Source organism: Cydia fagiglandana, chromosome 20 (genome assembly GCF_963556715.1).
Source record: "Cydia fagiglandana chromosome 20, ilCydFagi1.1, whole genome shotgun sequence".
Lineage (NCBI taxonomy): Eukaryota > Metazoa > Arthropoda > Insecta > Lepidoptera > Tortricidae > Cydia > Cydia fagiglandana.
Genome location: NC_085951.1, coordinates 5,770,683 through 5,783,704, shown reverse-complemented (window position 1 = coordinate 5,783,704; position 13,022 = coordinate 5,770,683). Strand labels below are relative to the sequence as shown.

Genomic DNA, 13,022 nt, shown 5'->3' with positions numbered 1-13,022 from the left:
GGGAGTTCCAAAGTCGTCAACATATTTTTTATTAACAAAAACTAAATAAAACTACGAGTGACGTACCAACAAGCACCCGCTGCAAGGCGTGTTGCGTGGAAGTGTAGAGCGCCGTGATCTTCTTGCTCCTGTGCTTGTCGCTGCCCGACTCGAGCACCCGGAGGGCAGCGTGCAGCTGTTCTTTGGCTTCTTCTAGCTCGCCTGAAGCCCACAGTGCGAAGCCCAGTCTGTGGCGGACTCGAGCCTGAAAATTACGTTCGTTTTATTCACGTTTTCTTAACGTTTTCGTTTCCGCAGAAGTGGGAGTTGGAAGAGGTAGACCTCGGCGGACTTTCTCTGATCAGATCGGGGAAATCTTGCAGAAAGGCCAGGTTAAGAGCAATCTAAACCGGCGAGCGTATATGAGGAATGTTATGAAAGCGAAGGAAGTGAAAGAGGTATGTCAGGATCGTAGCAAGTGGAAATCCGTGGTCTCTGCCTATCCCTCCGGGAAATAGGCGTGGTTATGTGTATGTATGTGAATCGTAATGCACTTATCTAAAGGCCAATTTTTACATGCAACTTTATGTCGAAGTTATTTCGTAAGGTGAATTTTGCGTCAAAATGTTAAATAACACTAAAACCAAGTATTATGTTTATCGTACCTCTTCATCAACATCAGCTAAGCCTTCAGTAGCTGCTAGCGCTTGTCTCAAGTAAGAGACGGCACTGCCGCACGCTCCCATGGCGAGGTGAGCTCGTCCCAAATCTGCAAGCCCTTGAGCTCGGCCTCGCGTGTCTCCTGTAAAACATAGAAACATAGGTTTCTGAATAAATTTTCTTGTAGCGGTTACGTTTAATGGCTGGCTCCTCTACACGATGGGCCAACGCCGGCCACCCCAAGAGACGCATTTATGCGTTAGAGGGAGCAAGTGATATTGCTATCTCATTCTACCGCACGGCTGCGTCCCTTGGAGTGGTCGGCGCTGGCCCATCGTGTCGAGGAGCCATAAATTGAGTAAGAGCAGCAACGAGTTAACTGTAACAAGGTCGTGATATGCACTGAAGGTATACCAATCATTGGCACCAATTTAGTACGAAGGTCTCAACAGAGCTGCCATAAAATTAGGCTAAAGGGGAATGCTGACAGTAAGTCCTAAATCCTGGTAAATATTTATCTCAAGCATAATTCGCTTTCTTACGTTTCAATATTTAGAACAAGAACAATTTTTAAATACCAATTAGATCTATAAGTACCTGCCGCAGTGGCATGCCGAAGTCTGGACTCATGCCAACGAGCGGCCTCCGCGTGAGCGCCCATCGAAGCGTGCGCCGCACCCAGTCCACCGCACGCTCGAGCCTGAACACAAATGGTATTTATAGCAGAAATTAAAAACAAATCAGGACTGGAAGCCCCGCTTATAGTAAAGAATCTCGATGGTATTACTGTAGCACTGCAATGGGTACCTAGATACAGGGTGTGTCTGAACATGGGGCTTTAAATCCAGGGCTCGATTCTACTCGCTAAACTGAGTTACTTTTATTATGGCACCAACCCCGAAATCTCGAAAAAAAAAATAACTTTTTCATACATTTTGGCTGATCAGATGTCGACGTTTTCTATGGAAAAGCCAAAAAAAAAAAATCCCCGATTTTAGGGTTGGTCCCATAGTAAAAGTAGCTCAGTTTAGCGAGTAAAATCAAGCCCTGGATTTAAAGCCCCATGGTCAGACACACCATGTATATCTATTTGAAGTAGCTTTCCGACCGATCACAAGGAAGCCAGTAGCTTCTAACATCTGTCGGTAACATTATCATCATCATGATTCTAGCCTTCAGTCGCCCACTGCTGAGCATAGACCTCTCTTCGTGTAGGCCACTTAACCCGGTCCTGGGTTAGTCTCATCCAAAAGTGCCCTGCGAACCTAACGAGCCAACGGACGCCAGTCGCTTCTTTCATCTGAAAGCGGCCACCAATACGTCAACATTTTGGTCCACCTGCCATCACTCTGCCTAGCAACATGTCGGTAACAATGGTCTCCCAAGTGTTTTTAAGTTTGCCCATTTCATAATAGAAAGGTACTGTACCTGCAGATGCGTGAGTCCTAGTCTATGAGCCAGTTCCAGCTCGGCCCGGTGGTGGCGAACGGCAGCAGCGTGGTCGCCTAATGCGTGCTGTGCCACGCCCAGCGAGTGGCACGCTTCGGCTTCCATTATTTGGTTGTTCAGCTCCCTGTAATCATAAAAACACCAATTTAACACATTCACTGTCCCCGATGCACATGTGCGTTCACCGCCATACAAGTTAGTCCCTAGGCCACGCCCCCTGGCCCCTGTTTCACCAACGTGACAGGTGCGACGAATTATAAAATCACTGTTGCTGACGTCACAGGCATCCATGAACTAATGTTACCGCTTACCATCGGGCGGGCCGTATTCCTGTTTGCCACCATCATTGTAAAAAACTTTATGATATCGGAAAAAAACAGATATTTCTCTTGCTAAGTTTATGACAATTGTCACAAGAAACACTACAATTGTCACGAAATTCCGACATAATATAACTAACTCATTACCTGTCAAGAATTACTTACAATTCTTCTAAATCTTTGACAATTGTCAGAAACTTCGCAGGAGAAATATCTGTTTTTCTTTAAATAATACAATGATGGTGGCAAACAGGAATACGGCCCGCCCGATGGTAAGTGGTAATCGTAGCCCATGGATGCCTGTGACGTCAGTAATAGTGATTTTACAATTCGTCGCACCTGTCACCGATGTGAAATAAAGATATACCTAAAGATATACCTAATAAAAGCTTACTTGGCAATGTTCTTCTGGTGCTCCAAGCACGAAACGGCCTGCTCCAGATTGTTGAGAGCGATATGCAACGCGCCCAACTCGCCGTACGCCTGTGCTTTAGCCTCAGGCATTCCCAGCTCGTGGGACACCACCAGGCGCTTTTCTAGGCAGACTAGCGCTTGCTGGAGATTACCGACCGACCTGAAATGTATTGTATGTATGTATAAACTCTTTATTGTACAAAACACAAAACACAAATTTATGGCACAGGATAGGCAGTACAAAGGCGAACTTATCCCTTTAAGGGATTTCTTCCAGTTAACCTTTGAGTAGATGAGAATTGAAGAAGAACGGTAGACAAATATAGCACTGAGTACAATAGACTAGAGGAAATGTTCATGAAAACGGGGATTAATGAATAGTCAGTTTTATAATTCCCAAAGACTATATGATGGGATTTTTTATGAATGTCTTTATAATAAAATTGTAGACATGAGAAACTGAACCACTTGTATGCGAAGGAAGGAGGCAGAACCTACGCTAAGGTACTCGTACGCTATTATTGAACGAGTACCTACTTTTATTATTGCTTAGGTACGAATAAGAATTAAGGGCTTAATACACTACCGCACCGCACAGAACCCGGTGCGGTGCGGTAGTGTATTACGGCTATTACATTTGTTCTAATCGAAAAGTGTAAGTTGTTGTTTCTTCCGACAATGGGGTTTTTCACGCGTTTGAAAATAGGTAGCATTAGCGCTGGTGGTGGTGGGAAGTCAGACAAAAAAGCATTATGTAAAATTTGTACCCATTATTACTTACTTGTGACTAAGCCCCAAGCCTCTATAAGCCCTTTCCTGTTCCCGCGAGTTGTCCAACTTTAAAGCAGCAGTCAAGTGCTGCTCATGATACTTGGCCGCCTCGTCCGGGTCGCCAAGGGCGTCGTAGCAGTCGCCGAGAGAGCCTAGCGCTCGGGCCTTGTCTAGTTGGCAGGTTGGGGTGTTCACTCGTTCTAGGATGGCCAGTTGCTGTAAGAAAAATGAAAGTGTAAAAGAAATAGGTCTCCAGAGAACCCAAAGTTACCAAGCCAACTAAATGGTTTCCGGATAAACGAACTACAAATCAATCATAAAAGCTGTCACGATATCTGTTCTGCAGGCATGGCACTGATGACGGCTCTTGACTTATTCATTAAGCAAACGCGCAAAACCAATTAATTATTCGTAATTTTCGAATCTTCAAACCGTTGTTAAAGAACCAAACAAATCACTGCCTACCACGATCATGAGGGCTAGAAAACCAAGTGACGAATCATTGCTTTCCTCAACTATGAGAATTGAAAAACCAAATGGTCTGCATTGAGAGTTACTCTTAATTTACTTAAAGAATATTACCTGTTCTAAATATCCAATGGCATCCTCATAATGACCCATGTTAAGCTTCGCAATGCCCAAGTTGCCGTAAGCCTGCGCTTCCAGAGCACAGTCCTGCAGCTCCTGAGCCCTCTCCAGCTGTTCCCTGTAGCATCTTGCTGCGTGCGAGTAGTGGCCTAGAGCCATGTGGACAGCTCCTAAGTGGGAGTGGGCTCGGGCTTCGCCTGCCGAGTCACCGGCTTCTTGGCGAAGAGTTAGTTCCTGTGGTAAGTCAAAGCATGATTATTATTCTACTAAAAACCGTTTTGAACGACGACAAAGAAAGACTTTGTTGGTCATATAGAACATGACAGCAAAGCAAAAGGAGAACAAAAAAAAACTGATTGAGAAGAAGGATATTGTCGTCACGTACCAAAACGACAAGAAAATTAATGAAATTGTGACTAATTAATAATGAAAATGAAGAAACTTTGAATTACACGCTACGTTAACTATACAGCACAGTTTTACTGATAAATGTTGTCTATGGAAGTGAAGTAAAGTTTTAAAGTAACATTTGCACCTGTGTATGATGTCCCAACGCCGCATCAAGCCTCCTTTGCAGCCTTCTAGCCAGCCCAAGAGCTCCGCAAGCCGCCGCCTCCAAAGACCGATCCCTCGCCTGCCTCGCGAACCCAAGCTGCCTCTGATACATCTTAACAGCCTCTTCAACGTCCCCCATCTTAATTAACACATCCCCGATGTTCCCCAATGCCCTGAACTTCCCCTGCAAATGCTGGGTCATATGCGCGATGGCAAGGAAATACTTTTGGCATTCCAACGCGGTCTCTAAGTTGCCTAGGGCGAGATGGGCTAGGCCGAGGTTGCAGTATGCTCTGCCCATGTTCATTTTGTCTTGAAGATCTTTGGCTAGTGAGAGGTCTTGGTCGTAATATCTGCAAGAAAGGAATAAGTAATTAGGTAAATAATTAAATACGGAGAGCGAAACAAGCGAGCAACGTCCATACAGAAGTTTTGGTATTTGAATTTCTTTTGCATAAAAATACGTGGAGTAAACATAACAGGTCTAACTTTCCAATTAGAAGAATTCTAGTGTATGTCATGTGTCATGTACATTGTATCCAGAATGGAATAGAAAGGACATTTTATTGTGCCTGTAAATCATAAATGCCATTAGTTACTACTGGTTTTCGTAAGTAGGTACCTATGCATTATGTGGTGTAAATTCGACATTTATATATCAAAGCTTTCTGAATATTACTTACCTAACAGCCTCTCTATAATTCCCCAGACAGTAATGCGCGTAGCCAAGAAAATGGCAAGCCTTGGCCTCCGCGGTGACATCGCCCAGCTCCTGGGACAGCATGAGGTGCTGCTCGTAGTACGGGACGGCTTGGGCGAACTCGCCCCGAGAGGACAGACAGTTGCCCAGATTGAGAAGCGCGCACGCTTCGCCTGCTGCGTCTTTTAGTTCGCGGGCGATGCCTGTAATTTATACGGTTTGGTAAACTTCTGCAAGAAACAAATTAAAATAGGCAGGGTCTTGAAAAGATATTTGAATCGTCACTATTTAACCCTGCCGAACGAACGTAGGTCATTTGTCATTCGTCATACATCATCGCAACTTCACCTGACTCTTCTGAGTAGTCATTTCCGGAGACCGTGGTCTAGTATTTGTGTAATTTATAGCAGATTATATACATGGTGATTGTCGGTTATCTTAATAAAATAATTACAACAAAATATGTTTTTATTTTTAATTCTTATAATCTAAAGATTTACTGCCTTGGCCCCCACACTTTCGCATTATGTGCACAGCGTGATACACACCGCTTCTTCAGTTCAAAAATCCATGGAACTTATGTCCTAACTTTCCTTACCTAAATGCGCTCTGTAATGAAACAAGGCCATATCATGCGCCCCGAGGGCCTGGTACGCCACAGCCAAGTTCCCATGAGTCGACGCCTCGGAGCTCCTATCATGGACTTCCTTGGAGATCGTCAGCTCCTGCTTGTGGTACTTGATGGCTTGCTCGTAGAAGCCAGCTGCTGAGTAGGCGTTTCCGATGTTGCCGTAGGCGCGGCCCATGCCTGCTTTATCCTGAGAAATCACAAGATTGAGCCAATTTACGTTATAGGTACCTTTAGCCACCTATACCTGCCATCCCACTAACCGGATTTATGCGTTAAACCGTTATCCTAGTGCCAAATTGCACTGGTAACCATGGTAACTCCAGGTTTAACCGGTTAACCCTGGGTTAGTGGAATGTTGCAAGTGGGCCTAAGGCTTTTCGTCCAATTTTTAAACAAAACAAAATTAACTCTATTTCCTACATTTTAAATTTTATTAGCAAATTTTGGACTTTAGTACCTACATTTATACTAGGGAATACAAATCGGTTATTTTTTGTATGGAAATAATCGGTTTTTAACCAAAACCGCGGTTATTTCCATACAAAAAATAACCGATTTGCATTCCTTAATTTATACAGTTGGTGTATTATGGAGAAAGGGTATTTTGTTCCCTAAAGCTTACTGTACTGTAGAAAAAAAATTAAATGTATTCTGAAACTAAACCACGCCATGTATGTGTTTAATTCGTTTTGGCATTATTCATTATCAGTACCAGAAATGATAGAAAATAAGATATAAAAGAAATTCCTAAATATTCATATATACCTGCAATTGCCTAGCTATTGATAGATGTGCCTGGTGTAATTTTAGTGCGGCGTCATGTTCACCCAACAGCTGGTACACAATGCCCAAGTTAGAACATGCTCGGCCTTCCCCAACCTGTGAAAATTATTGCACCATAAAAGTAAAATAGCAATAACAATGCAATTCCACAGAATAATATAATTACCACTGAAAAGCGATATCTTTTAGACAATATTTGGGTAGATAGTAAAGTAAAAGCATGTAGCATTTGGAACAAAATTATGAAACCCCGAATAATATAAAAGGATATGCGTGAATTTTAATACTTAATTATATAATATGTATTCGTATACCTTATCTCTAGCAGCCAGCGCAACATCTAGCTGCCTTTCATGCCATTTCTTGGCTTGAGCGTAATCTCCTCCACATCTGTAATGTAAATGAGTACTTAAATTATAGACCGACAGTTACTAAAGCGACAATTGCATGGTTGCATTGGTTATTTCACTATTTACTAAATACAAGTAAGCTCGTTAATAATGAATGGCTGTGGAAGTGTGGAATGAGCTCCCATGTAGTAGTTTTCTCGACGGACTTTAAAACAGGAGTTTACATATTATAGGTTTTTAATCGACGTCAACGCACACGTAACCCGAGTTGAAGACGTCCTTTGATACTATCGACGTGGTATTCAAATAAAAACTATTTAGTATAATGTAGATACCTGGCCGCATGTCCTAAGCCAGCGTAGGCTCTGGCCTCAATAGCTCTGTCTCCTAGGTGCTGAGCGATCCGCAACACGTTCTCATGGTAGGCGATGGCTTGAGCGAAGTTCCGTCTGTAGTGGTATGAGGATCCTAGGTTAGAGTATGCCCTTGCTTCTTCAACCTGCATGTGTGGAAAAAGTTTTGATTATGCACGTTAGAATAAAGAAATAACAAAACTGTCCTCAACAACATACCTACTCTTTCCGTCTATAGCACACAAATCTCTTCAATACATAGATACAAAGGACAACAACAACAGTAATATATCTTACCTGGTCACCAAGTCTCCTCGCCAGCCTCAAATGCTGCGTATGGCAATCCACCGCAGAATCGAACTCTCCCATAGCCAGGTACACGGCCCCGACATTCCCGATCTCCCTGGCCTCCTGCAGTCGGTCCCCCATCTGCTTCACCAGCTGGACGCATTGCTTGTGGCTGGCCAGCGCGTTGGGGTAGTCGCCGATGGCTATGTACACGTGTCCAAGAGACAACAACAGTAATATATCTTACCTGGTCACCAAGTCTCCTCGCCAGCCTCAAATGCTGCGTATGGCAATCCACCGCAGAATCGAACTCTCCCATAGCCAGGTACACGGCCCCGACATTCCCGATCTCTCTGGCCTCCTGCAGTCGGTCCCCCATCTGCTTCACCAGCTGGACGCATTGCTTGTGGCTGGCCAGCGCGTTGGGGTAGTCGCCGATGGCAATGTACACGTGTCCGAGGGACAACAACAGTAATATATCTTACCTGGTCACCAAGTCTCCTCGCCAGCCTCAAATGCTGCGTATGGCAATCCACCGCAGAATCAAACTCCCCCATAGCCAGATACACGGCCCCGACATTCCCGATCTCTCTGGCCTCCTGCAGTCGGTCCCCCATCTGCTTCACCAGCTGGACGCATTGCTTGTGGCTGGCCAGCGCGTTGGGGTAGTCGCCGATGGCCGTGTACACGTGTCCGAGAGACGTGAGGGCTGCCGCGGCGGCTTGGGTGTCCTGAAATAAAATACCAAAGCTTCAAGAATAGTCATTAGAAAAGAGTTGTAAATTTATGAATACACATACTTATTTGATGACTATCTCATTAATACCTAATGCAATCTTAATTTACACAAAAACCATTACATGTAGATTGTATTGTTTATTTGTCCTGTTTTAAGTAAAGAAGCGACACGGATATCGAAAGGCATACAAGGTTTCGCTTCTTCGGTTGTTGCTGCTAATTAGATCTCAGGTTTTTTTCTTAACCTTGACTTGACAGCAAACGGGCAGGTATCGACCGATAGGTCCGATAGATTTGTTTGTGACTTTGACAGTACAAAGTGAGACTATAGATTGTATAAAGTACTCTAGTAACAAATTAAATTACTTTCTATTAAGATATTTCGGTTAGTGTAAAGTAGACAAACCCACATTAAATTCATCGATAACCTTTTAAAGTTATGGCCTAATCTATGAACAATTATGTTGCTCAATACAAACGCGCTATAGCTAATCTATTAGTCGTTTACAACAGGTAGCTTTCGTAATAGTTATTACATTCAAAAATTTAATAGTCTATAAGTGTGTGTAAGTACGCAGTAGATCAGAAAAGTACTAAAAGCAATTAAGTAATCAGTTTTAAGTACCGAAGCGCATACAAATCATTGAAACAAAGCGCTATTATAAGCTAAAGTTCATCATAAATTTCCGTTGGCCCGTTCTTTATTTCTTTTGCCTTCGACAATGGAAAAAACATAAGTAAGAATATTTTAAAAATATCTGTACCTACGCAATAACACATAAAAATTAAAAACCGTTGCAAGACAGCACGCAAAAATAAACTGTAACGCAATAAACGCAAAAATACGCTAAAGTTGATTTTAAAAGCTTTTGGGAGATATTGGACAGCAAAATAGCATTTCTGTGAATAAATAAGTCTGCCTATTCTGCCTTAAACATTGTCTAGGGCCAAGTATTAAACACTTAGTAACAGCTGTTGATCGTTTCTTGTTAACGAAGTTGTCAAAGTCCATAAACCATAGTTAGTTCTAGACTGACGGGACCAATAGATCCATCGGCGTAGGCTGTCTTCATCGACATCGGAATGCCTTGATCGGCCCTAATAAGTCCAGCCTTTATAAAAGACCTGACAATAACTTTTTATAGACTTAACCCGCGAATGCTCGGTCGACGCTATCATAAATTCTCGAAGGACGTTTATACCTCATCCCAGGACGTTTATATCTCAGGGCCTGTCTGAGATTCCCGATTTTATTGGCATAAGAGGATATAACATTTGAGCTGGTATTAATTCAATAGAGACTAATTTTATATGGCCAGTTATTGTAACGGGCGATTTTATGGTCTTCATTATGTTTATGATGTTGTAGTTATATGTTTTTGACGCAATGAACTGTCTGATATTTTGACCTTTCTTGTGAATTATTGCCAGAGGATTAACGTGAAAATTTACAACTTATGCCTGAATTTTAAGAGGTATTTTGAGAGTACCTACGTATAAATACACATTAAAGTAAACTTAATGTAGACCTTGAGAGGAATAGTGAAATATCGAATAAAATAAATAAACCAAGTTAACAATTAAACAAATAAATTTAATATTTTAACCAAAACAAATTTTCTGTAAACATTGAAAGGTTACCAAAGTATTAACCCAATTAATTATAATACATTAGTCATAATAGTTTTGGCAAATGTTGAATTATCGGTCTCTTTAATACATCTGTTATAAAATTTACCGAAGTTTAGGTACAGTTACTAGGGGTGACACCCGACCGTGAGCATTAGTAGTGCCACCTATAAAAATTCGTAAAATCATGTAAAATGAAAGCGATGGAGTAAATCCTGAGCTATTTAACATAAATTACAATTACTCTTTTTAAATATATTTTACAATTTTGATTGAATTTTGGGGTGACACCCGCAATTTCCGCACCGGGTGCCACCCATGCTAGCTACGCCACTGTGTACAATACTACATTACACCATGCAAAACTAGATTACACCTATTGGATGAGCGATTTAGCAGAATCTTGTATCCTAGTAGGTACCTATATTATTAATAGAGCGAAAGCTTCTCTGAAGCTGGAATTATTTGATTAATAAATAAGTCTACTTGGGCCATTTAAAGTATTTCTATTAAATAACCTCTTGGGACATAAGTAACATAACAAAGATCAAGCACATGTCAGATAAATGTAATTATATTTCCTTCAAAAAAAAAACATATATATGTTGACTAGCTTTTACCCGCGACTTCGTCAGACAGACAGACATACTTTCGCATTTATAATATTAGCATGGATATATTAAATAATAAGTATAGAAGTATAGATTATGACCAAAGCAGAGAGGGTTAAAGAAACAGAAACCATGAAAATTTCTCACAGCCATTAAAGTACTAAATATATACAGGTCTGAATTATAGCAATTATATAAGTATTAAAACCCGCCCTTCAAGTAAATATCCAGCCTAGCATCTTTTTATTCCGTGTCGTCCGTCGTGGGAAACAGTATGAACAGACTACTAATTATAGGACTGTAGGTCATCAGATATATCGGAGCGGCCAAGGTGTTCACAATATCTGAACACGCACTATGACGCTCTGACAATAGAGGCGTGTTCAGATATTTGTGAGCGCCTTAGCCGCTCCGATATATCTGATGGTGACTGTACCTACCTGTTTAACAGTCGTCAAAACGAATGAACAATGATCTTCTGTACCTACTAGGAATCCTCTGCGGTCGGCAACCTGCGGCCTGCGGGCCGCATGCGGCTCGTGAACCTGACACTTGCGGCCCGAGTGCCGCCTTGGCTATTTTGTATGTAATAGTGACAAACGACAATGTCTCTTAAAGTCATCAATATTAACAAAGTACGGCCCGCGTCACCTCCGTTAACTACTATGTGGCCCTTGGCTGCTACGAGTAACGGTTGCCGACCGCTGCTCTAGACCGAGGTTAGAGGATGCCAAAAATCCGGGGGTGCGCGGGACGAGGTGAGCGAAGTCCCGTGCCGTGATTGGCCCGTTCACAGACACGGACGTCACACAAAGACACTTTCGACTCGAACATGGAGTAAAATTACCGTATGCGTGGCAGAGGGAGTAGCGCGACTATGCTAAGTCTGGAGGATGTTTTGTAAATGACAGGCAGGAAGTTCCTATATCGATAAACATATTTATAGATGCTTTTCCTATTTACTAGTGAATAATTTATATTTACCTAGTCAGAATCATTAAGCATAACCTTAAGAGCTATTTAAACAAAGTTCGGTGTCAAGTATAATTTTAAGATTAGCCCTATGAAATACTTTTGCTTTATCGCCATCTTATGTCTAATAATTTTTAAGAAAAAAAAACCGACTTCCATGGGGGCCGATGAAAGATTACTGTAGATGGTACACTATGTAGAAAAGGAGGTAAAACCACCCACTTTTCCACTAGCATTTCGCTTCTGTATAATGGCTCCTCTACAGGATGGGCCAACGCCGGCCACTCCAAGGGACGCAGCCATGCGGTAAAATGAGATAGCAATATCACTTGCTCCCTCTAACGCATAAATGCGTCCCTTGGAGTGGCCGGCGTTGGCCCATCGTGAAGAGGAGCCATGAGGGTCGTAGTTCTAGCCTAACCTAACCCACTCCTCAGATAGCAGTTCGGTTCTGTGCGGATCGCAGTTCGAACCTAATCAAACCCACTTTTCAAGTAGCATTTCGTTTCTGTAAGGCTCGCAGTTCTAACCTAACCTAATCCTTGTTCGGTTCTGTGAGGATCGCAGTTCAAACCTAACCTAACCCACTTAATGGCGCATGCCGTGCGGCGTACGGGGGTTTAAGCGGGAGGGGCTAGTAAGATTGGCATCATCGTACTTTATACCTACATTAATTTTATGGCAGGTAATCATAGTTGTTTATTTAGTTAAGGTATCATAGTGGTTTTCTGGATCAAGGTCCGGGTCCGAGTCCGGGTCCGAGTCCGGGTCCGAGTCCGGGTCCGGGTCCGAGTCCGGGTCCGAGTCCGGGTCCGTGTCCGGATCCGAGACCGGGTCCGAGTCCGGGTCCGAGTCCAAGTCCGAATCCGGGTCCGAGTTCAGGTCCGGGTCCAAACCGGATCCGGGTCCGAACCGGATCCGGGAATGAGTGAGTCCGAGTCCGGGTCCCAGTCCAAGTCAAAATCGAAATTCGTAATCACCAAACGTGTACCATGCGTCATTGAAGAGTTCTGTTCTGGTCATCATCAGCAGTTCCACTTCATCAAATGCGACAGTTTTTCATGTTAATGCTTGATTTTATGATGAAAATACAAAAAAATCTATACGTATGCCTTTAATATTTGAGGAGTTCCCTTGATTCCTTATGGATCCCATCATCAGAACTCGAGCTTGACAAAAATGTGGCTTAAAAACTTAACTTGCTTAACGAACATAACGAAAAGGAAAAATC

The 13,022-nt window shown here is 42.6% G+C and overlaps 1 protein-coding gene across 2 annotated transcripts in view; it reads right to left on the bottom strand.

Annotated features, from left to right (window-relative positions):
- The window catches only part of LOC134674715 (tetratricopeptide repeat protein 28), a 129,179-nt gene that overhangs the window by 15,531 nt on the left and 100,626 nt on the right, over positions 1-13,022 (bottom strand). Inside the window, exons 8-21 of one of the 2 annotated variants that reach the window (XM_063532838.1) lie at positions 8,327-8,572; positions 7,536-7,699; positions 7,165-7,240; positions 6,833-6,946; positions 6,035-6,254; positions 5,420-5,639; positions 4,717-5,089; positions 4,176-4,415; positions 3,604-3,809; positions 2,803-2,982; positions 2,068-2,212; positions 1,237-1,339; positions 645-781; positions 67-244 (exon numbers count right to left, since the gene is read on the bottom strand). In XM_063532838.1, coding sequence (XP_063388908.1) covers positions 67-244; positions 645-781; positions 1,237-1,339; positions 2,068-2,212; positions 2,803-2,982; positions 3,604-3,809; positions 4,176-4,415; positions 4,717-5,089; positions 5,420-5,639; positions 6,035-6,254; positions 6,833-6,946; positions 7,165-7,240; positions 7,536-7,699; positions 8,327-8,572 — 2,602 coding nt within the window. Of the gene's footprint in view, positions 1-66; positions 245-644; positions 782-1,236; positions 1,340-2,067; positions 2,213-2,802; positions 2,983-3,603; positions 3,810-4,175; positions 4,416-4,716; positions 5,090-5,419; positions 5,640-6,034; positions 6,255-6,832; positions 6,947-7,164; positions 7,241-7,535; positions 7,700-7,850; positions 8,062-8,326; positions 8,573-13,022 lie in introns of those variants that run through there. The other variant, XM_063532839.1, reaches the window with a different exon arrangement.